Below are 25,839 nucleotides of genomic sequence, written 5' to 3' on the forward strand. Positions count from 1 at the left end.
TCTTACTGCTCACATAATAGCGTTTGATGATAATCATCCCTACTCCAAAGGTCATGGCATTATGTATCTGTTGCTGTATGCAAACACAGTACTATTTATATATCTGACTTCTCTGCATATATATTATAAATGCACAAGGTCATTGTGCTGCGGTTGGGTAACAGTTTGACAGTTCACAAGTGTGGCAAATGTTATGCTGAGGAGTGTGGTATAAAAGATAGACAGTTAAAAGGTCCACAATGTCTAGATAAACAATTGGGGCCAAATGTCATAGGGTGAGAGTTTAGACAATGTGAGAGTTAGCAGCAAGCTCTCACATTGGTCAGGTTCTATCTTCAAAACGGGAAAACATCTGGATGTGATTTTAAATTGTGAGAGTTGTTTGAGTCTGAAAAACATGCGTTTGCTCTGTTGCTTTGTTCTCGGACTCTATTACATTGGCCACGTTTAAAAAGTGTGAGAAAACTCACCCTACTACATTTGGCTCCAGATGTCAGACAGGCAATTGGCAGAGAGGGACAAAAGGACAACAGGGACAAAAGATTGACACACTAAAGGTCGACATGGGAGAAGCTCAACAGAGTCAAAAGGGCAACACACAAACGGTTGACACACAAATGTTCGACACATTTTTTTTTTTTAACCCTAATCTTCACCCTAACTCACCCCTTGGCGCCTAACCCTCCCTCCTGGTGCCTAACTCTAACCGTCGGGGTAGGTGCCTGACTCTAAACGTCCCTTCTAGTCAGGGCCGGATTACCAATGGGCAGGTGGAGCTTCAGCTCCAGGCCTCCCATCAAAATAGGCCCACAGCATCTGTTGTGCTGCGGCAGAGAGGAAAAACATTTTTCCTGCTAGGCTGCTACATCCAGCCTCCCCTGTCTGCAGCTCTCTGAAGCTCCGCCACCAGCCCCCGACCACCCCCTCCCTACCCTGTCTGCGGCTGTCTGAAGCTCCGCCCCTGGCACTCGACCACCCCCTCCCTGCCTTGCCTGAAGCTGTCTGAAGCTCCGCCCCCGGCACCTGACCACCTCCTCCCTGCTCTGCCTGCGGGTGTCTAAAGCTCCGCCCCCTGAGACCCCGGCAACCGACCACCCCCACACCCCCCTCAGCCGCCGCCCGCAGTCCAGACGCGGCCGGACTGTGACATGGACTTGGAGGCACAGTGGAAGGGTTCAATAGCCCTCCCTGCATCGGGTGTCTCAGCTCCGCGCCGCGTGCAAACCCAGCTGCCACCCCCGCCGTGGCAACCTTAAGCAGCCGAGCAGTAGGAGGAACAAAGGTAGGAGGAACAAAGGTAATGCAAACAGCAAAGGTAATGCACACACTATTTTAGTCATCAAGTTTTATATATATATATATATGTATTGATTATGTATATGTACTGTCCATATGTATGTATGTGTATATATATATATATACAGTATGTGTGTGTATATATATATATATATATATATATATATATATGTGTGTGTGTGTGTGTGCATATGTACTGTCGATATGTATGTATGTGTATATATACAGCATGCATGTATGTGTATATGTATATATATATATATATACTAATTTAGCCAGCGCCTGTCTCAATCCCCTGCTCATCCCCACCCCCTCTCTGCTGCCCTCCCCCCTCATGTGGCTCCATTCCGCCTACACCCCTTGTCGCAACTCTGTCCCCACCCACTTCATCACGGCTCCGTTCCGACTTTCCTGCCACCATATTTACCCCAACGGCCGATCCACTACTAACGCTGTCCTGTCTCCCCCGCAGTGGGAGCCATTGGGGCTCCTGCATTGAGGAGACGTGATGGCGTTGCACAATTATTATGTAGTATATATGAATATATGTATATATATATATATATATATATATATATACACACACACACACACGTCAGGGTGCACACATACATGTTATAGTATAAATTTTACGCACTAGAGACTAGCAGCGACTTTTGTGTGTATTTTTGTGTATCTGGGACACTACAATGTGGAATAATGTGTATCTGGGGCACTGGAATGTAAAATAAAGTGTTTCAGATGCATAACGATGTGGCATAATGTGTATCGGGACACTGCGATGTGGCATATATGTACTGGGACACAGTGGTATATAGTGTACAATGGGCACTACAATGTAGCATAATGTGTATCAGGAACATGACATAGGCCCTCATTCAGAGCCGTACGCTCTGAGCAGAGCGCACGCTCTGAATGAGGGCCGGCCTCCATGAAAATGGAGCGTCCTCCTGGACGCTCGTATAGCTGTGGGTCACCACCCACAGGCTATACGAGCGTGCATTTTGATGGCCGCAATGGTCGTGACCATCGCGACCATCGAAACTGCGAGCCGGAGCCTGCGGTTGAGGTTTTCAACCGCAAGCTCCGGAGTGATTTTGGCTCTATCAGAGCCAAAATCACTCCCACTGACATCACTAGTGATGTCAGTGGGCCGGCTTCTGACGGTAGGCGTTCCCGTGGGAACGCCCCCGTCAGGGTGGCACGCCTACCAAAGGGGGCGTGCTGTCAAACAACATCGACAGCACGCCCCCTTTGATCAGACACAACGAGCGAAGGACTTTCCTTCGCTCGTCGCGTCTGGCGCATGCGCACGACGGAGCTCCCTCCGTCGTGCGCATGCTCAGTCCAGAACATCGACCCACTTGCGAGCGGACAGCCGCTCGTGAGTGGGTCTGAATCAGGCCCATAGTGTCTTATAGTGTACTGTGGGCAATGCTGCAAGATGACGCAGGGGCCACTGCGGCTCCCGGCCTCACGCCCGCAGAGTCAACTTTGTCAGGGAGCCCATGCAGACTGTGTCCAACAGGGAGGGGTTGGATGAGGACTCCGATGCTTCAGACTGAAGGTAAGAGGCCAGGGCTCGGTGCCTTCCTAGCGCTTCCTAGCTAACACATCGTAGAGTAGATAGACCTGTAACCCCGTCCTGGGGCTCTTACAGATGTGCTAGACCAGAAGTAGGCAACATGTCGCATTCCATCTGATGTGGAACTAAACTTCCCAGCATGCCCAAGCAGCCAAATTGTTGCAGAGTATGCTGGTATGCGTAGTTCCACAGCAGCTAGCAGGCCACATGTGGCCTACCCCTGTAGCTAGCTAGTGCTAGACAGATAAACCATTGCTAGTGCTCCTCTAAGTGTGGGCACTTTATTAATTAATGGAACAGGTCTCTGCTGTGTGTAGTAGTGTGAATAGGCTTCAATTAATTTGTGACATAGTGTGCGGCATAATATGAATTTGGGACATAGGACCTCATTCAGAGTTGGTTTCAAGCGCCGATGTGCTCGTAACCGACTCGATGGTTAGTCCTACGCACGCGCAGTGGCCGCACTGCACGTGCGCAAGCCCCAGAGCGACAGAGAAACTCTGTTGCTCCGGAGTTCGCTACCAAAGGGACGGCTGTCGATGTTGATCGACAGCTGCCCCTGTTTGGTAGGCGGGCCGGGGGTGGTTTCCAAAATGGAGGCGTTCCTTTACGAATGCCTACATTTTGTGGGCGGCCGCACTGACATCATCAGTGATGTCAGTGGGGAGCTTCCTGCTCCATCAGAGCAGAAAGTTCCCTGGGGCTTACGAGTGCCCAGACCCAACCTTAGGGTCTGGTCGTAAGCCCCGATGGTCGCGATGGTGATCACCGTCACAACCATCAACCTGGTTGGTCGTTAAGTTGTGGGTGGTAACCCACAGCTAAATGATCAACGAGGAGGCAGTCGTTCAGGATGCAAGCTGCCGCTCTGATTCAGTGTGATCGCTTGCAACTAACGACCGCCTCTGAATGAGGTGCATAGTGTGTGGCATAATATGAATTTGGAACATAGTATGTGGCATAATATGAATTTGGGACATAGTGTGTGGCATAATATGAATTTAGGGCATAGTGTGTGGCATAATATAATTTTGGGGCATAGTGTGTGGCATAATATGAATTGGTGCAGGTATGCTGGCATGTGAGGAGGTTGAGGGGCATTGATGGGGCATGTTGCGGTGGTCTATACAAGTTTACATATATTTTGGTAGTGGAAAATGGTATGGCTCCTGAACTTTTAAGCTGGCTCCTAGATTTTACAAACAAATTGTCGAGCTCTGGCATAATGTGTACCTGGCGCAGTAAAATGTGGCATAGGGCCTGATTTGATGAGTGGCATGTATAAGTGCACACAGCAGCATCTTTTGGTGGTCACTCATCTGCAAATTTATGCAAATACCACTGGAAACTCCATCCCTTGTGTACATCTGTGCAGATGAACATGCCAGGACTGAGACGCACACGTTTAGTGCCGAGACACGCAGTAATAACGATTGGTGCTTCCTTATACGCCACCATTGTTCACACCATCCAATCTTGCTCCAGCCCTATGGCATCTACAGTGTCTCTGTCTGACCATGGCCTCCTATGCCTGACATGCCCACAACACTCCCATAACGCCCACTCAGCGGACCATATCTGCGTGTATTTCTAGCCACCGCCCAGTCACCTCCCAGGATCGCCCATCACTTTTCCACTACATTTCTGCTACCATGCTTCTCTTTCACAAAAGCACCTTTGTTTATTCACTCTGTGTAACTCATGCGCCTTAGTGTATACTCTCTGTATCGCATGCGCCATACTGGTTATTAGGAATTATAGGGCATGCATAGTTGCAAGAAATTGCCTAATTACGTCACCAGCGCATTTCGTGCGGCCCTAAATAATGTTCAAAATGTCATTGCTGTATGTGTATTTTCATGTTTGGAATGTATGTGTGTGTGTGTATATATATATATATATATATATATATATATGTATCTTTAATAAATAAACATTTTATTCAATGCTCAATAATATAGCAGGTGGTGTATGCTTCGGGATGCAATCGGGAAGCCGGCTGACATTATACCGACAGCCGGCTTCCCGACTGTCATATCCCGGCGAGGGTGAAATGACCGGCGTCTAGATGTAGACGCCGCTCATTTCACCGACACCGGGAGACCGGCGCACGGCATCCCGATGGAAGGGATGCCGGACGCCATGAGCGGACAGCCACGGGGGGTGGGGAGGTTAGGGTTAGGCACCCCTAAGGGAGGGTTAGGGGGGTTAGGTTAGGTTAGTTAGTACTTACCTGTGGACAATCGAGATTTCCAGAGCTGTCGGGCTGCCGCTGCCGGGATCTGTTCCACTGTCGGCCTGACGCTGCCGGGAATCGAACTGCCGGCCATGCGGCCAGCGGTATTACCTACCGATTCCATATGCTTCAATGAAGGGGAGGGGAGAGAGTTTGAGGTGGTCGACGTAGGTGGTAGCTATGTCCTACACGGTACTAGTCATATGCCCTGTGCAGACCAACCCCCTCTGCGGCAGCACACAAAAGGCCCTTCATAAATTTCTGCTCCAGGCCCATGTGGACCTTAATCTGGCACTGCTTCTAGTGCCTAATCATAGCCCTCTGATAGTGCCTAACCCCAACTCTCCCTTTTGATGCCTAACCCTAACTGTCGGGGTAAGTGCCTAACCCTAACCGTTGGGGTAAGTGTCTAACCTTAACCCCCCGGTAAGTGCCTAACACTAAAAAAAAAAAAAGTGTCGACCATATGTGTGTCAACCATTTTCATGGTGACCATTTGACCCAAGACCAAGTTGCTACATCATCCCTCCTTGCGGACACTCGGCTACCGAGCATGCACAGTGTAATAATACAAGATATGTCTACAAAACCAAATTGAGCTCTGCATCAGTCCCCCGAGGAGCAGCCAAGTCATGTCTTTACCATTTGGGGATGCATGGGGCCAGTAGAGTCACCTGCCTTATACAGTATATGGCCATAGCCAATAGGCATGCCATACATTTTTATTGGTTTATACTCAGACATCAGGCTTCAAATAGCAGCGCTTGGTCCTGCTTCACTTTTTTGTTTTGTGTCACTGATGTCATCTCCTCTATCATTCCATGGTGACTGAGGGCAAGATTCAGAGATGGATGTTACATTGCAGATCTGCCTACTCCCTGCATCACAGGGGAGCTCGAGGGCTGTCTAAGCGGTGTGGTAACACAAGGGCACCACTCCACAGGGGGAGTGGTGTGGCTGCCACCAGGACCCTGAACTGATCTAGACTGGCGGCAACCGCAGCACCAGCCGTAACGTCAATTTTAGCTTTGGGCCCGGGCACCACTGGGCTCGCCCAGGTGGCCTAGACGTGGCCGGGCCATTACCTACAGTGATGCGGGGAACAATGTGTATTATTGTTTTTCCTGTGGGGGCCAATGTTTTTATTTTTTTCTGGGGGAACTTGTGTGTTTTTTTTTACCATGGGGGACAATGTGTGTGTTTTGGTTTTCCTGTGGTGGCCTACATGTGTATGGGGTTTTCTTTTTTCATTTCTATCATCCACTGGGGGACACTGTGGGTTTAGGTAGAGCTGCAGGAGAATGGGCACCAAAGAGTTAACTTCTGTATAGACTCCTCCTTCCCTACACCCCACCTGAAGCCCGGAAAATCAGATTTTTTTTTTTGGTGCCTCAAGGAAGAGGGCACATTGACCAGTGTGTTTTTGCTGGTGCCATCACTAAAACAGGCTATTTATTGTGGATTTATTCTCGTAACCTGCTGAGGTTCCAGAACAAAATTACATTAATAGCTACTGGCGGCTGCATTTCGGGGATATTTGAATTCCCTTCCCCCAGTGTGTAGGCATCATTTATACTGTATGTACCTCATTACTACCAGAAGTTTAGGTATGTGCTGTGCTTCTAATGAGTCATTTCTGTCATTGAAGGTTTTGAAAGGCGTAAACCTTAAAGTCCCTACTGGTAAGACTGTAGCCCTAGTAGGGGCAAGTGGTTGCGGCAAGAGTACAACAGTCCAACTCATCCAAAGGTTCTACGATCCTGAGGAAGGCTCGGTAAGATCACTTGCTATCATTTTTAAACAGAGACAAACTGCCCAAAAATTATGGCAAATTAAATTTTCTTCGATGTTATTGACAGACTTCATGGAAGTAAAGAGAAGTTGCCACAGGAAAGTGGAATTTCTTTGTCCCACTTTAATTTGGCTTCTAGAAAAACACTTTGCTGCAAGTCTGCTCGGACACATTTTCTTTGTTTTATATTGAACATTTGTCTTTTTCTTATAGATCACTATTGATGGTGAGGACATTCGGAACCTAAACACCAGGTACTTAAGAGAGATCATCGGTGTGGTGAGCCAGGAACCCGTCCTGTTTGACACCACGATTGCTGAGAATATCCGCTATGGACGGGAAAATGTCACGATGGAGGAAATCGTACAAGCCACCAAGGAAGCCAATGCCTACAATTTTATCATGAAGCTGCCAGATGTAAGGAGTGTTTTAGTTTTCTTTAGCTAAGAATGTTTTTTAAGAAAACACACCCAATCACCCTGGGCGTGATTCAGAGGAGGGCGCTAATGCATGCGCGGCTGCGAAGGTATGAGGTGTCGCAGCGGCAATATGCAAATGCTAATTACAGCCTCGCTCTTGTGTATTAGCATACATTGGACTATACAAGTTCTGAGACTCCCACTTTCTATGCTCATGGACAGTGCAACTCCGTCGGCGGTTGTAAATACTCCACCATCGGCGCACCATCTGCTCGTACGGCGCCCTATGGCCGGTGCTGTAAACATGACCTCTGCAGTTGTGGATCTGCATTTGAGAACGCAGCCGCTTACACTGACATGGCCGTGACACTCCCATAGCGCCCCCCTGAGAGGGCCTTTTCTTGGTTTTCATTTCAGGCCACCTCCCAGACACCACCCAGGATTCCACACGCTACAGCGGTCTCTGAGTACACTCAGTGGTGCACATACGCCTTAGGGGTTCCCGGATCTTTTAGCGCATTCTAAAGATCGCTCAGCTACGCAAGCATCGACACGGGCATACAGCTATGAATCAGGACCCCTGCCATTTGTCAATAAATACAGTGTTTTGCATTTGGCCTATTATTTCTTTAGTGGGCAGCTTCATTGGGTGGGGAATGCTTTCTGCTTTCTTGCTATGGGCAAGTTAGTATTTTGCTATTAATTTATTTCCTCCATAAGGATTGTTTGGGCCTCATTCTGAGTAGGCCGGCAGCGGAAATACTGATGGATCTTTTGGATTTCAGCATGCTGTGCATGGGCCAATGTTAGAATTCAGCCATGGCGCGTGCATCAGATCAGGCATATGCACAGACCCTGCATCTGTGCTGCGACTCTGTAGCATTAACAATCGAGAACATGTGCGCTGTGCGACGCAGGTGCATGCGCTGACTTAACAACAACGGCCAACTGCGTGCGGCAACGACCGTGTGCGCACACCTCTGAATCAGGCCCTTTCTGTCAAATGGGTGTTTCTGGGCGGTAACTGGGCAGCCCACATGTAATCGCATTTAACTATTCCTTTTCGTGGATGCGGCGTGGACGTGTAGGGCGACTTCCCTGCTCGGTTGTAGCGCGTGGACAGAGACAGGACGTCTGTTTCAGAATGATCTTTTGCACCCTGCATGTGGTTGGTGCAAGTCCATGTGCTAATGATGACGGCTGAGGTTTTGGGATGGAATTTTCAGTATACACGCGCAGCTTTGCAATTCCGTCCACTACTGTATCGCCCCCACTGTCCAGTCTGGTCACACGTGGATAGATCTGGTCATTCGGTGCTGATAGTTGTCATCTGTCGGCTGATAGCTGTCATCTGTCGGCCACACTTAATGGTGTGCCTGATAGTGACCCAGTCAGTTTATATCAGACATTCCCAGGAGCCTTTCTTATTTTGAGGCCAAACGAACACACACTCACACACATCAATATCTGGTTAATCTTCTGAGAGCCACAGCGATTTTGGCACATAAGGGCTAGTTATTTTTAATTTCAAAGGTATTAAGAGGAGCATTGTATTTTCTTCCTAATGTGTGATGTAGGCGATTATTTATTCTGTTTAGTGATGGAAATATGTTTTTTTTTCCAGAAATATGACACCCTAGTGGGAGAGAGAGGAGCGCAGCTGAGTGGGGGTCAGAAGCAGAGAATCGCTATCGCACGGGCGCTGGTTCGCAACCCCAAAATTCTCCTCCTAGATGAAGCCACCTCTGCTTTGGACACTGAGAGTGAATCTGTGGTACAGGCAGCTCTGGATAAGGTATTCGTGGAATTAAATGAATGTATTACATATAAGGCTCACTGAGCCGCATTTTGTGGGTGGAACAAGTCACCGAATGGTGGTTATGTTTCACTGGAGTAGAGTTCATCATGAATGCACAACTCATTGCATCTGTAAAATCTTTAACTTTCGCCACAAGTCCCCGTCAAAGGGTCTCATAATGAAGGTTTTATAAATTAGACAGGTGAATTAATTTGACTGTTGGCTCATAGGGAAATCCTTACAACCTGTCCTACTGGGGGCATTCGAGCTGAAGGATGAGAAGATTTGCAATCCAGGATTTGCTGGCAACTTCATTAGTTGGGAACCACAGACCACGTTTAGCTAACAAGAAGGTCTTAATTCTATTTACAGGCTAGAGAAGGCCGGACCACCATCGTCATCGCCCACCGCCTGTCAACAATCCGAAATGCAGACACTATTGCTGGATTTCATGACGGTGTCATTGTAGAGCAAGGAAGTCACAGTGAACTCATGCAAAGAGAAGGGATTTACTATAAACTGGTCACCATGCAGGTGGGTGGAGTTAGATAAAGTTCCAACCAATGAGCTACGTGTAATTTATCACACAACTGTAAAACAACAATTATCTCTCTCTACTTTATCTCTCTCCAAGCTTTGATAAATCTCCCCCTTTGACTATACTGTTTCGCTATTCATCTGTCTGGATTTCTTTCCAGGATCATCAAAACAAAAAAAAGACCCCATGTTCACATCCTTTGCCCATTTGTAACAAGCAGGGTTGTATAAACATGGCAAGTTGTTCTCTACTGAAGCTGAGATGCCTGGCTTGAGTGATTCGCCAGGTCCCGTGCCATTCGGCTAGCTCCACTTGTCTTTTTCGGCTGAAAATGCATCTTAGGCCCGTATTCAATTTGAGGCGAAAAGTAAAGACTTTTCTCCTGTTTTCCAGAAGTAGGCGAAATCGGGAACAGGCAAAACTTTGTTTGGCGAAAAAATACGGGAATTTTCGGGAAATAATTGTAGGACCCCCCTAAAGATGCCTAGAGCTGGGGGATCACTATGGGTACCCCCGTTTTTGCCTGCAAAAGAAAGCCGGGTTTTTAAATAGCCGCGGCAGGTGTCTTTTTCCCGACTTTGAAGAAGTGATGCAGAAGAGCACGTAGCTTTTTTTTTTCATTTTTAAAAGTGGTCCCATCAAATTTGGGGTACATGAAAATGGGTACTAGTATATTTTTAAGACAAGACCATAAACTAATTTTTTATAATTCTGCAAAAAAGCACCTGCTGCTAATAGCCTATTCTACAAAACACCTGCCGCATACTTACAGAATACCCCTGACCCAATTTTGTTATTTTTAAACACTGTTCCCCTATTTTTTTTTTTTCACCCCAAAATTTAAATAATTTTTTTGGGGTGTCCCATTTTTTTTTATTACTTTTTTTTGCACATTTCATTTTAAGGGGGCATTTCGTAAGGGTGCAGGCTATTTTTTTAAGCCTGCACCCCTAAACCCCAATTATGCACTTTTCCCAGGCAAGTGAAAAATTATCCCCTTTTTTTAAAATTGACTTGTTGCACCATCTACGAAAAAAAATGGGAATTTTCAGGAAATGTGCCTGGGACCCCCCTAAAGATGTCCAGACATGGGGGATCACTATGGGTACCCCCATTTTTGCCTGCCGAAGGAAGTCAGGGTTTGTAATAGCCGTGGCAGGTGCATATTTGCGGCAATGAAGAAGTGGTGAAGAATAGCACTTGATTTTTTGGGGGGGAAAAATAATTATTCCTATCAAATTTGGGGTACATGAAAATGGGGGTAAGCATATTTTTAAGTCCCTAAAGTTAATTAAAAAAATTCTGAAAAAATTTACCTGCCGCTACTCTGCGCAATGAAGAAAACCCCTGCTGCATACAAGGAAACCCCTGTGGATTTAATTTGTTTATTTTAGAAGTATTTTTTTGTTTTTTATTTTTTTTCATCCCCCCCAAAAAAGTAAATTTTTTGGGGGGTCCCGATTTATAATTTTTTTTTTTTTGACATAATTTATTTTTAAATGACATTCCCAGGGGTGCAAGCTATTTTTTTTAAGCCTGCACCCCTAAACCACAACTCTGCACTTTTTTTCACCATGTAAAACATGGTGAAAACTTATCCCCGTTTTTTTTCAAAGACTTTTCGACCCGGTGATAAAAAAAGCTGCGCGCGCTGCAGAATAGGTGACCGGGTACGCCGAGAAGGGCTGTTTGGCACAACTGTGTTAATAGTGTGTGTGGATATACTGTATCTGTACAATAAGATGGAATAAAAGTACCAAAAGCTCCCAGGAGCTACTTACTCCTTCCCTACCCCCACATAAACCTCATTATTTGAAGATGTCAGGTTACTATTGCATGTATTGATAAGTCATTCGTAGGTAATGAGAAACAGAGGCCAGATGATTACAGGAGATAAAGCATCTTTGCCATCTATCCCCCTCTTTCTATTCCGCACAGCCTTTGTGTCCCTCTCTTTCTCTCTACTTCTCTCTCCCCCCTTCCCCTTCCAGACTCTGGGCCTCATTCAGAGGCGGTCGGAGGATGCAAGCGGTCGCTCAGAAACTGGGCGGCCACTTGCATCCTGACCGCCCGCCTCTGTTGCGGTCGTTAGGCTGTGGGTTAACGACCGCACGGGTGATGGTCGCGATGGTCAGAGACCATCGCGACCATCGGGGCTTACGACGAGACCCTAGGGTAGAGTCTCACTTGTCGTAAGCCCCGGAGAGCTTCTGGCTCTGTCAGAGCCGGAAGCTCTCCACTGACATCACTAGTGATGTCAGTGGGGCCTCCCCCAAACGGCAGGCGTTCCAATGGGAACACCTCCGTTTGGGCTGCCACCCCCCCGGCCCGCCTTCCAAACGGGGCGAGCTGTCAGTCAACATCGACAGCTCGCTCCCTTTGGAAAGAGACCCGCTACAACCAGCGCTGTCGGTCGTAGCAGGTCTCACGCATGCGCACGAGGGAGCCGGCTCCCTCGTGCACATGCGCACTGGCAAAACATCGAGGCGGCCGTGCGGTCGTAGACCGTACGGCTGCCTCTGAATAAGGTCCTCTCTCTCTCTACTTATTGCATCTTGCTTATGTGCTTGCAACACTGTTGCTATTTTGTGTCACTACAGACATTAGAAACAGAGAAAGACAACGGAGAACATATGGATGATAAATATTCTAAAGAGATCACCGCTTCACCAAAACACTATGACACAAAACTACTCAGGAGGAAATCAAGTCGGCATAGCAGTTTCAAGAAAGCATCGGTGAAGGAACACGAAATATACGAGGAGGTTGATGAAGAAGACGTGGTGAGTTCTCTGTGACATTGGTGGCCTGATACAGAAGCTCACACAGTTGCAGCCAGCGCTATAGCAGGTGCAGTTTACCCATCTGAACATGGCCTCTGTGGCTGCAGCTCTGCGTCTGTGAACGCAGCCACTTTCACTGGTATGCCTCCGACACTCCCATAACACCCACGCGACAGATTTATTGCTTTCACTTCAGGCCACCTCCCAGTCACTGACCAGGACCGCCCATGGTTTTCCCTCGCCATTTCTAATACCATTGCTCCTGTACGCAGCGCCTTTGTGTGTACACTCAGGAGAAACGCATGCGCCCTAGGGGTTTTCAGAGTTTTTGTGCATGCGCAGTAGAAAATAATTGCTCACTCAGCATTGCGTGCGGTTAGCGTGCACCCCAGGCCCCGTGTCTGCTGCAGTGACAGTAAGATTTCTGACATGTCCCTATATCCCTATAGCTCTGATCAGCAAGTCTTTGCTGAGTGGCAAAATGCACAATGTAGGGTGAAGTTGCTGGCATTCAAAAACCGTCATAATGGCACATCGCTGGCATCGCATCTTATTGAATTGTCCTCATAGACCATAACAGCTATGAATGGCCTAATGATTAACGTTGCTTCCTCACAACTTCGGGTCATCTCGGTTGTTTCGGATCAGCTTTCTATCTGTGTGCAGTTTGTTTGCTTATGTGGGTTCCCTGTCACAGCTCAAAAATAGAAGATTAATTGGCTTCTGTCTAGATTGTTTCTTGTGTGTGTATGTGTGGTGTTTGTGTATGTGTGGTGTGTGTGTATGTGTGGTGTTTGTGTATGTGTGGTGTTTGTGTATGTGTGGTGTTTGTGTATGTGTGGTGTGTGTGTATGTGTGGTGTTTGTGTATGTGTGGTGTGTGTGTATGTGTGGTGTGTGTGTATGTGTGGTGTTTGTGTATGTGTGGTGCGTGTATGTGTGGTGTTTGTGTATGTGTGGTGTGTGTGTATGTGTGTTGTGTGTGTATGTGTGGTGTGTGTGTGTATGTGTGGTGTTTGTGTATGTGTGGTGTTTGTGTATGTATGGTGTGTGTGTATGTGTGGTGTTGGTGTATGTGTGGTGTGTGTGTATGTGTGGTGTGTGTGTATGTGTGGTGTTTGTGTATGTGTGGTGTGTGTGTATGTGTGGTGTGTGTGTGTATGTGTGGTGTTTGTGTATGTGTGGTGTGTGTGTATGTGTGGTGTTTGTGTATGTGTGGTGTGTGTGTATGTGTGGTGTTTGTGTATGTGTGGTGTTTGTGTATGTGTGGTGTGTGTGTATGTGTGGTGTTGGTGTATGTGTGGTGTTTGTGTATGTGTGGTATGTGTGTATGTGTGGTGTTTGTGTATGTGTGGTGTGTGTGTATGTGTGGTGTGTGTGTATGTGTGGTGTTTGTGTATGTGTGGTGTGTGTGTATGTGTGGTGTTTGTGTATGTGTGGTGTGTGTGTATGTGTGGTGTGTGTATGTGTGGTGTTTGTGTATGTATGGTGTGTGTGTATGTGTGGTGTTGGTGTATGTGTGGTGTGTGTGTATGTGTGGTGTGTGTGTATGTGTGGTGTTGGTGTATGTGTGGTGTGTGTGTATGTATGTGTGGTGTGTGTGTATGTGTGGTGTGTGTGTATGTGTGGTGTTTGTGTATGTGTGGTGTGTGTGTATGTGTGGTGTTTGTGTATGTGTGGTGTGTGTGTATGTGTGGTGTGTGTGTATGTGTGGTGTTTGTGTATGTGTGGTGTTTGTGTATGTATGGTGTGTGTGTATGTGTGGTGTGTGTGTATGTGTGGTGTGTGTGTATGTGTGGTGTTTGTGTATGTGTGGTGTGTGTGTATGTGTGGTGTGTGTGTATGTGTGGTGTTTGTGTATGTGTGGTGTTTGTGTATGTATGGTGTGTGTGTATGTGTGGTGTTGGTGTATGTGTGGTGTGTGTGTATGTGTGGTGTGTGTGTATGTGTGGTGTTTGTGTATGTGTGGTGTGTGTATGTGTGGTGTTTGTGTATGTGTGGTGTGTGTGTATGTGTGGTGTGTGTGTATGTGTGGTGTTTGTGTGTATGTGTGGTGTGTGTGTATGTGTGGTGTTTGTGTGTATGTGTGGTGTGTGTGTATGTGTGGTGTTTGTGTGAGTAAGCAATCTTAGATTTTTAGTGCTGCATAAAATAATAATACAAATTATATTTATATAAGGCTTTTCTCCAGAAGAACTCAAGGCACTTTACAGGAATCATGGACATAATACAGAGATTTAGACTTTTCAGGAAATACAGAAAACAGTGAGCATAATACAGGGTTGATGCAATTATTTTGGATCATAGATTCCAAGGATTATTTATCCTACCCACGAAAGTAGCCGATGAGGCAGCCATCTTGGACGCGCTACATAGGCTACACTGGGCAGAATAGGCAATGCCTGGAAGAAATACAGATTGTTGGCTCTCTAAAAAATAGAAAGAATTATAAGTGTAGTTAGAGTGCAATTAAAGGTATTTTAGTGATATACTTAAGGCTGCATTTGTAGAGGTCATTTACTAAGCAGACTATGGATTTTTTACATTTTATTTTACACAATGTGCATGGGAGCTGTTTTGTCTTATTTACGGGTATATTTATGAACGTTATGTTGTCCTCAGGGGCTTCCTGCAAATGGTAGGTATCAGCAGGATGTGAGAAAGAGGGACCATAGCAGATAACTCCAATCTCTTCCACAGACCCTTCATTTCCGACCACAAAAGCAGCCACCAAAGGTTTCTATGGGGCTGATAAACGGTTGGATTTACCAAGCTTCGGAATGCTGGCTACTATTCTGCATTCTTTCTCGGAGAGGGATCCGTAGGATCCCTCCCCATCGCCTCCTACTGATGCATGTGCAGAACGACGCTGTGCTGTATGCAAAGTGGGAGCAAACCCACAAGCAAGGGCACGGTAGCTTTCGCTTTGCCGGGTAAGAGCTAATTCGGAATCTCTGTCCCGGCACGAAGAAAATGGTAAATGCATGTGGTAAATTAAAATGTGGTTGGCAATAAATATGCCCCTAGAAGTATAGGATGAGACCTAGGGGTAAATTTACTAAAGTGAGAGTTTTTAGAAGTGAGTTTAAAAGTGATGTTGCCCATAGCAACCAATCAGATTCTACTTAACATTTAACTAGCACCCTCTAGAAGATAATAGCTAGAATCTGATTGGTTGCTATGGGCAACATCACTTTTAAAAGTCACTTCTAACAACTCTCACTTTAGTAAATTTACCCCCAGATCTCCACCAGCTTTGATAATTTTAGTGTATTTGTGAAGAGTGAGAATGGCCATGAACGCAATTTAAAATATCATGTTTCTATCCCTTTATCTCATTACAGTAATCTTGTTCCATAAAGTTAGATCTTGGTTTTGCACAAGTCCACTAGCTGTGCTGCCGAAATCCAGGGTCAAAGCGGGTCCAAAGCTGCATTTAGCTGTCATTTTGTGCTTTGGATATCACCTCCTCCATGTACTGTAGATATCTGTTGATGGAGAGATTTAGTAGCCAGTCAAATGTTTTCTATAGGGAGAATTGAAACAGTGGCACTTGCAGGCTTAAAGATTATACATAAAATGTAATTTAAAAACATTGCAGGTTTTTAATGCAGTGACAATACATATTTTGCAGGTTGAAAAGGTTCCTCCGGTCTCATTTGCCAAAGTTATGAAGCTGAACAAACCAGAGTGGCCATACTTTGTGGTTGGAGTTATTTGTGCAATTATCAACGGTGCCACACAGCCAGCATTTGCCATTATATTCTCCAAGATTATCGGGGTATGTAAAGAACTACAAATAAAAATAGAAATTATTTTTAAAACCCAATGATTTCAGATTAAGGGACTAATGCAAGGGTGTAACTGGTAGACCAAGGCGATGTAACCATACATTGTGATACCGTACAGAAAGTCTGATTTAGCAAGGATCGCAATTGCGATTACGCATGCAATCGGCCAATTGTTGCGTTCAGCGCATGCGTATGCTTCGCAGTGCGCGAACCAGCCACTGCTATCGGGACTGCGATCGCAGAGACTATGCAGAGCCATCGCAGAGTGACTGACAGGAAGTACTGTTTGTGGGAGGCGAAACACAGGCGTGCCAGTAGGTTGGAATGCTGTTGCAGGGGCGTGCATAAATTATCCACTGCGGGGCCATATGCAGTTTGGACTTTTACTGCGTGCGCTGAGGTTAGCAATTCCTGAGTAAGGTCAGAGCTTGTGCAAGTGTGCGTGAGGCTGCGATGTTGCCGATGATTACGCAGTCTTGCTAAGTATCACAGATGTGTGTAAGGTAAGGTGGGCATCCTTATGTTGTGCTGCGACGGCATAGCGATCACAATGGATTAGCATATCATCGCAGTGAGAGTGCATCCGTAATCACTATTGCAATCGCAGTTGCGATCTCTAATGAATAAAGCCCACAATCCGTACAATGGCGCGTTAAAGCGTTATAAGCTGGGTGCAACAGCACCGCCTTGCCCGTGGAATCATCCCATCTGATGTTCAGCACAGCAAATGGGATGATTAAATGAATGACATCCGGGAACGACGGATTGGGCATCTGAGTCGCCCAGCGCATGCGTCAAGGCACATTACCGGAATTACTCGCAGCGAGTATCTATTTACAGTGTGATTGACAGCGTTTGTTGATTGGTAATGGGGTGTGTCGGCTGAAAATGCAACCGCGTCACAACCGTTTCGGGGGCGTTTGCTTGGGTTTGCAAAGACGCTGGTGAGCATCTCAATACTACATTTATCGTCTGCGACATTTGCATATTTTCACGCAGCAGCTGTGCAAGGGATCACATCTGCGATGGCTGTAGCGTACTTCTGTGAATCAGGCCCAATGTGTACCCAGCTTAAGGTCACTGAGGGCATGTCGGCTAATTGCAAACCATGAGAGCAATGTATCAAACCTCCTTAAGAGTGGAGAGGTGGACAGATCGAGTTCCCTATAGCAACCAATCAGCTTTTAACTATCATTTTATAGACTGCACTGGATAACTGCTACCTCAAAGCTGATTGGTTGCTATGAGCTCCACTTGTCCACTTCTCCATTCTTTAGGAGGTTTTGCTATTTATTTAAGGCTACCACCAGCAATGGCTGTTGCCGAGTATCTCAAGATACTTTGCTGGGGCTCTTCGATAAAGGCTTTGCCTACTAATACAAGGACAACGGTGCTACAAGTATCGCTGCTTCCCCTGGCTTTTTATATTTATGAAAGTAGAACTTGAAGCTCAATTTGGGCTTCCAGCTCCAGTACACATGTGTGAACCAGCAATGCATGCGCTGAGGCCCTGGAGAACGGAAAGGGTACCGTACTATTACCACTGCCAGCTATTATCACTAGGCAACTGAGTATCATTCAGATGCCCCATTTTTGTTTAATAAATTGGGGGGGAAACTGAGGGCCTGTTTCAGAGATATATGCTAACCCTATGTTTAGCGTACATCTCCGATGCTTTGGGACATGCACAGGACCCGTTCTGCGCATTTACAGAATGAGTCCTGCAACCTCACTCGCAAACCCCCTCTAGCAGCAGTATGATTGACATGCTGCTGCATTTGGGGGGTGGAGCAGGGGCTTTTCTGGGAGGGCCGAGGCCAGGGCCTGCCTCGGTGGATGCAGATTTCCTGGCCTCGCAAGTGACCAGGACCCGGAAAGGCTGCGGTAAGCTTTAGTTTCCGTAGCGTGGCCAAAAGGAGCAACCATCGCGACCGATGGTTGCGATGGTGATCCCAGGCTGCGACCTCGGTGGCAACGCTGGGATCGCAGATGCAGCAAGGAGGTGTCTGTTTCCTATAGATACCTCCTGCTACATTAGCATTTTAGGTGGATGCTTGTGTGCGGCTCTGCAGTTCCGTCCATCTCTGAATCAGGCCCTGCGTTTTTTTAACTCTACCGTAAGTGGCGATAGAAAATCTACGTAATGACTTCATGTGGATAAATAGGCCACTATGGGAGAAAGGTAAAACAAGGTTAATTTAGCCTTTTAATTATTGCCACTTTAAAACATTGGACAGACTCACAGGAATCGCTGCAATGCCTGCGTCTGTCAGGCTACTACATTGTCCCCTATATCTCCTTATACCGTCTTATTTCTGTAGGCAGATCCCTACAAACACCCCTACATGCTCTACTCCCCTTTTCTCGTATAACCGCTCATGCCTGGAAGACTTCTTTTGTGCCGAACCACGTTTATGAGATTCTATATTTGGCACTGCCGCCTCTCCCTCATCAGCGTACTTCAAACATTTATTTAAGATCCATTTAAGACGCCCATTTTTTCCATGAATCCTTCTCTAAGTACATGCATGTTTTCTTTGCAGGTGTTTACAGGCCCGGAGTCTGAGATGAGATCCAAAAGCAGCATGTTTTCCCTGTTATTCCTGGCACTCGGTGGTGTCTCCTTTGTGACATTTTTCCTTCAGGTTAGTATCTCGTGTATCGTTGCGTCTGGCCTATTACTAGACATGAGTAGAAGAGCTAAAGTGGCGTTAATCACTAAAATAAATTTCTTACGGTATGTTAAAACACCACGTTAGAGGACTTGTTTAATGCATTTTGGAATGTTTTACCAGTAATATCTACAGACTGTAATTTGTATACAGCACTCCTTAGAACACCACAATTTCCGTTATAACTGGGAATATGTTTTTGTAGAAGAAATGTGAATATATACCTGCACACATTATATTTTCATATATATTGATGTAAGGGAGTGTTCATATGGTGGTCACTGGGGCTGTGTGGATGCTGGTCACTGGAGCTGTGTGGATGCTGGTCACTGGGGCTGTGTGGATGCTGGTCACTGGGGCTGTGTGGATGCTGATAATTGGGGCTGAATGGATGCTGATAACTGGGGCTGAATGGATGCTGATAACTGGGGCTGTATGGATGCTGATAACTGGGGCTGAATGGATGCTGATAACTAGGGCTGAATGGATGCTGATAACTGGGGCTGAATGGATGCTGATAACAGGGGCTGTATGGATGCTGATAACTGGGGCTGAATGGATGCTGATAACTAGGGCTGAATGGATGCTGATAACTAGGGCTGAATGGATGCTGATAACTGGGGCTGAATGGATGCTGATAACTAGGGCTGAATGGATGCTGATAACTGGGGCTGTATGGATGCTGATAACTGGGGCTGTATGGATGCTGATAACTGGGGCTGTACTCTATGAATTCTGGACACTGGTGCTGTACTGTATAGATGTTGGTTACTGAGGTTGTATGGCTGCTGGTCTCTGGGGTTGTACAGCATTGATGCTAATCACTGGTGCTGTACTGTACGGATGCTGGTCTCTGGGGTTGTATTGATGTTAGTCACTGGGGCTATACAGTAATGATGCTAATCACTGGTGCTGTACTGTATGAATGCTGGTCTCTGGGGTTGTACTGATGTTAGTCACTGGGGCTACACAGTAATGCTAATCACTGGCGCTGTACTGTACGGATGCTGGTCTCTGGGGCTATACAGTAATGATGCTAATCACTGGCGCTGTACTGTACGGATGCTGGTCTCTGGGGTTGTATTGATGTTAGTCACTGGGGCTATACAGTAATGATGCTAGTCACTGGTGCTGTACTGTACAGATGCTGGTTTTGGGGTTGTCACTTATGCAATATTGTTCATTCACCTTGTCACAGGGATTCACATTTGGAAAAGCAGGAGAGATTCTTACAATGAGACTCAGACTGTTGACCTTCAAGGCAATGTTAAGACAGGTAGGATAACGTATCTATGTATGTATGTATGGTAAAACATGGGGGACTATTCAATTGTTTCAGAGAATTAGCTCCTGTCTGAAGTGTCCAGGAAATAATGAACTTGTTTGTGTGACCAGCACCGCGCTGGTCATGACGGACGCATTATTGCACATTAATACACAAAATTAGCCGCATTGAGCAACTTTTCCTGTGCTAAGTGACAGAGATGCTGTAGTTAGTGCGCTCCTGGCACTCGCGACCAAACCCAAAGCCCAACTTTACACGGATCTCTGCTTGCACCTACGAGGGTGTGAGCAGAATCCACTATTAGTGAAGCCTCGGGGCTGGGTGCCCAAGACAACTGAATTAGCTACTGGCCGCTTTGGATAGGAGCTACAGCAATTCTCTCAAACAATTGAGTCGCCCCAAGACTTTAGGAAAATGTTACACTTTTAAAAATTACAATATGAAATTCACATTATATAGGACAATGCTGAAAACGCTGCACTATTATGTGGTTAATTGATGTACACAGATCCAGGCTATTAATAATTGTTAATATGCTGTAGTTATGAGTTATAGTGAAACCCATGAGAGTGTGTATATTGCAGGAAATTGGCTGGTTCGATGATAAGAGGAACAGCACCGGGGCATTAACCACACGGCTTTCTACTGATGCCTCACAGGTCCAGGGGGTAGGTACTTTGCTTTCTATCTCTATCTCCCAGTCCTGGAAAAGCTTCCAATTTCTAGGTATCAATCCACTAAGCTGTGAAGGGTGCGGGTTGCCTTTTCCGTTGCGTTAAAACGCCAGCAATGGCCCCGCATCTCGCATCCAACTCTCAGCCTGAATTCACTCATTTTTGCTCTCCGCCCTAAGGGTTTTGACCAGTTTTGACCAAATTCAGACTGCTACAAAGTGCGTCAGCTCCTGCAATGACTCGCGCCCGTGTTACATTCGCGGGTAATTAGATTGACCCCTTAAAGTGAGAAGTCTATAATGAAGTATTTAGCTTCCCTGGCTAATTGCAGAAATCTACTTTACACTGTTGCCATGGAAATAAAGGTTGTATATTTGGCATTCTAAAATCCATTGCACCCGCATAAAGCTGTTTTTATTTTTATTTTACTGCACTCACCATATAATTTTAAAAAAACATATTGTGAAATATTTTACATTTTGCACTTATTAGAAATGTTTTCTTTTGTAACATTGGGAATAATTCATTACGGATCGCTATTGCGTTGGCAGCTGCAAAAATATGCTAATGACTGCAATGGCAAAGCTATTATAGAGACGCCCAAAGCCAGCATAGAGACAACCACTACCGCTTTCGCACATCCATAATACCTCACATTCCTGCTTATACATTGGGAACATGGAGTAAAATCAGCCCCTCACACACAATTACAACAGTTCTGACCTTACTCGGAAATTGCAAACCTCTTCACACGCAGGGGGCACTCAAGCTGCGTATGCCGTCGCAGTGGCTAATTTATGCACACCCATGTAACGGCGTTCAATCGGACAGGCGCGCCTGCGTGTCTCCGACCACTCCCCCGTCACCACCTCCAAACGCTGACGTCCTGTCCCTCTATCTGCGATGGGTTTGTATCTGCGTAGGTGAACACAGAGCGATCGTAATGCTAACTGGCGCATGCGCACTGCGATGCATACGCATGCGCAGTATGCACCATCGACTGATCTGCGTGCGCTATTGCAGTTGCGATCCGTAATGAATCAGGCCCTATATTCTGTATTATACTGTTGTTGTTGTTATTATTATTATGAGTTATTTAAATGGCTCTACAAGGTGTCCGCAGCGTCTGACGTCTTCCAGCTATTAGCACAGCAGCTGCGCCTTTGTATGCAGGAGGCTTCTTGTGTAAATTGACACCTCCTGCCGGCTTCTGTGTTCTGTGACACCGCATCGGATCTCTTTGTGTGGACATCGGTCATCTGAGTAACCTTCGGGTTACTCAGGATGGCCGGTGTTTTTTATGCAGCTAAAGCCAACGAAGCTGCGTACAAGGATGCAGCCACTGGCATCAGTACCCCCAGAAAACAGGGCCAACATGCCCCCATTTTATGGTACACTACCTGACACCGCCCTCGGGTCGTGTTGCAGAGTCAGGGACCCATTTACAGCATAGAAAGAGCCGCCGCTTGGTGATGACCTCATCTTCAAGTGTCGGCACTGCACACGTGTGCAGTGATGTGACCGACCCAGGAATAAGCCGCCTGTCTGAAAGGGGTCTGAGCCGGGTCTCATCCGGGTTGAACCCGCGTTCGAAATCTCGGGTGCGACCCAGCATCTTGATATGAAAGGGACGTGAAAGGGGTATTAGTGTGTGTGTCACGGCTTGGTGCATATACAATGTTGCCCCCCCCCCTTCAGCATTCTACATGGGCTGAGACACAGAACGGAATTATTATTGTTTGCTTGCTTTTTTAACTGGAAGCCAAATGTGCCATTTTAATTCACCAGTGTAAAAAAGAAAAGGGCCCAGGCTTCGGTCTTTTTCAAGAGGATAAGGGCCCCATGTATCCTCAACTCCTGGGTCTACAAGATTCCCTGTGCAACGTGGATCTTCTGACCAGCCCTTCACTTTTGCCTCAAGGCTGTGGTGTCCTATCAGGTCCAGCGCTAGGTGCCTCGGCACCCTGCGCCATCCCGTGCTCCCCCTGCCCCTTCCCTCACTGCGCCCTTCCCCTGTGCCTACATTTTTCTCAGCAACCGACGGGGTGGAGGGCTGGGCTTTCCTACTGCCGGACCCCGGCGCCCCTGTGCGACCGCACAGCCCTGAACATAACTGGAGCCGGCCCTGTGTCCTATTACCATATTTTTCCCCCAGGTCTACAATCTTTGGCTCCCACATATAATTACAATCATCAGTAAAGGTCTGTGAAAACAGAAGGAAAGGCCTCCTAGGTAACCGGTCCCATAAAAGTGAAAGAAAAGGATGGATAACAGATGATGGGTGCACATACAGTACCTGAAGGAACATTAAACATTTCAGCAGCCAAAAATTTGAGTCACAAAAATACTTTTTCAGTAAAAAACAATTCATGTCATTGCGGAGTCAAACTATTTCTATCTGCTTATCTCTTATAGGCAACTGGATCCAGGCTGGCCTTGCTGGCTATGAACATTGCAAACTTGGGCACCGCAACTATAATATCTTTTATTTATGGGTGGCAGTTAACTCTGCTCATCTTGGCAATTGTTCCAATACTTGCTGTCTCTGCTCTGCTTCAAATGAAGACATTTGCTGGGCATGCAAAGAAAGACAAGGAGGAACTGGAAGTGGCTGGAAAAGTGAGTTGGTTGTTGGTTTAGACAGGTGAATATGATTCTTAATATAGGCAGTTATGTAATTCATCACAGGAGAAGCAGCAGACACTCAGTGGTCAGTACAATTACCCAGGTTACGAGTTGCTGTTGTAACTGTGTGGAAACGCCGGCAACTGTACCTGGTCTTGACCCCAAAGTAACCCCCTACTCTTAAGGTGCCCACATACATAGTGATGTGCTCACGATCCAACACCGTGTAGGATTTCCCCTGAACTCTCCCCAGGCAGCTCCCCGGCAGTCGTGGTCACGATTTGGAGTAAAAATGTCCACTCTGACTTAAGATCTGTCGTGCATCCAGTGCATTGTGTCCCTGATTGGCTAATCTGCCCTACAGCATGGCAGATCTGAAGATGCGATGTACGACGAGCGGGGACGCGAATCGGCATCGTGATCGTGAGTAGAAAACTCACGACTTGGGCATATTTTACACGATTTGTCATCACGATTCGTTCGAAATCGGGCAAATCGGGTAAAAAATCGCTATGTGTGTGTGGGCAGCTTTAGCGGCCCAGTCTTGCCCCGGAGTCGCTGATGAATGTACAAAAAAGAGGAAGTCCGGCGCTTCCGTAAGTGCGGCTTACAACCGCACTTACTTGTGAGTTTGAGATATTTAAACTGCCCCCTTTAAGTCAGATGTATCAAAGCTTGTTATAAATCTAATAAAAACCACTGCTTGAAGTCAACAAGAAATTCAGATAAAGGTTCCTATGGTAATTAAAACATTCTAATATGCAAAAATGCGTATATACAGTAAAAGCATGTATAGTTTCGAATGAGTTGCGCAAACTGCTGTTCTAATACGCAGGAAATTACAACATACTGTAGTATACACGGCACAGTGAAACATAAATTGACAATATACAGTAATATCAGGAGTATGCACTGAATAATATTATCGTTTCCCTGGGATCAGGAAAAGGTATTGATGGGGGAATTCAATCCTCCGTTGTAAATTACAGCGCAATAATTGATCCCCTGGGGGCTATTTAATTAGCCCCACTTAAAGGGGATTTCTTTTTGGGTCAATGTAAGTTAGGCGATTTAATGCTCCATTGTAAATTGGATATAACTTCAATCTGCTTGGTTACTATGGGTAACACCTCCACTTGTTCTCTTTAGGTTTGATAAATCTCCCCCCAAATCTGGCCTTCGTCTGGCGATGTAGTTGTGCAGCCCTTTGCCAACTACAGATGTAGCCATGCTCATCTATCCCTCGATGCGAGCGCATTGCGGCATGGATGGCGCAACTAGTGTGTTCCCCCTCTATGGCGTGTGCATGCATGCGGACACTATCGACTTCAATGGGGTAAACACCGGCTGCGAGTGCTCGCAGCCTGGGGAATGCTGCGCTATGCCGCCATGCATGCTCACGTGCCGACGCATCGCAGCATCGATAGGCGTGGCTACATCTGTACAGTAATTATTCCTCAGAGTAATAGCTTTGGACACCATACATGACTCCACATGCTAATGATAATTTTACAAAGAAGCAGCAGGCATGTCACAACCGTTTTGGGGTTGTGTTACACCCTGCATTTGTGACCACGGCGGAATCGGTATGTAATGCTGTCAGTGGGATGCCTCCTGTCATAATATCGACCGCGGCATCCCGATGGCGTGTACTTACCTTCCCCCCTTCTCCCCCTAACCCTCCCTTTTTGTAGCCTAACCATAACCCTCCCCGTTAGTGCCTAAACCTAAGTCTCCCCCCTTCGTACCTAAATCAAACTTTCCCCTCAGTGCCTAACCTAACCCCCCCAGTGGTGCCTAACCCTAACCATCCCCCTTTGGGGTGCCTAACCCAAAAGCCCTAACCCTAACCCCGCTAAACTTAACACCCCCCCCATCCTCACTCCGGTTCTAACTACTGACGCCCGGGACTTACCTTGTTTGGGCTGGCGTCCTTCTGAATTCTGGCGTCGGGATTTAGATAGGTGACGGTATTTGGACGCCTATCTTAAGTCCCGTGTCGGCCTTCCATCGTCGGAATTCAGGCGGCGGCATGCCTTCCACCGGTCTGCTAACTACATCCCGATGACGTTGTCTCAGTTCCTATAGTCATTCTGCGGGACCATAGACTCTCTCAGAACAGCGGTAATCGTATAATCCGCGAACAATGCTGCGTGTTTGTTTGCCAATGCTTGGCTTTGCAATGCCGCAGGTGGGTGGGTCTATACATCTCCCGCTGTCTGCAACATTTGCATATTTTCACATCTGTGTACACATTTGCAGTGACAGCGCGATTAGCGTACAATTCAAATCAGGCCCTGTGTTCTTTAATACAATAATATATATATTTCTCTTACACATAGGAAA

The 25,839-nt window shown here is 46.5% G+C and overlaps 1 protein-coding gene across 1 annotated transcript in view; it reads left to right on the plus strand.

Annotated features, from left to right (window-relative positions):
- LOC148517487 (ATP-dependent translocase ABCB1-like) overlaps positions 1-25,839 on the plus strand; it is a 105,322-nt gene that overhangs the window by 64,225 nt on the left and 15,258 nt on the right. The window contains exons 12-21 of the mRNA XM_088478632.1: positions 6,766-6,891; positions 7,123-7,326; positions 8,953-9,123; positions 9,499-9,660; positions 12,265-12,447; positions 16,081-16,227; positions 18,781-18,882; positions 20,108-20,185; positions 20,779-20,862; positions 23,284-23,487. Of these exons, the coding sequence (XP_088334758.1) occupies positions 6,766-6,891; positions 7,123-7,326; positions 8,953-9,123; positions 9,499-9,660; positions 12,265-12,447; positions 16,081-16,227; positions 18,781-18,882; positions 20,108-20,185; positions 20,779-20,862; positions 23,284-23,487 (1,461 nt within the window). The remainder of the gene's footprint in view (positions 1-6,765; positions 6,892-7,122; positions 7,327-8,952; positions 9,124-9,498; positions 9,661-12,264; positions 12,448-16,080; positions 16,228-18,780; positions 18,883-20,107; positions 20,186-20,778; positions 20,863-23,283; positions 23,488-25,839) is intronic.

This window comes from Taudactylus pleione, unplaced genomic scaffold, assembly GCF_031769625.1.
Source record: "Taudactylus pleione unplaced genomic scaffold, aTauple2 ptg000216l, whole genome shotgun sequence".
Lineage (NCBI taxonomy): Eukaryota > Metazoa > Chordata > Amphibia > Anura > Myobatrachidae > Taudactylus > Taudactylus pleione.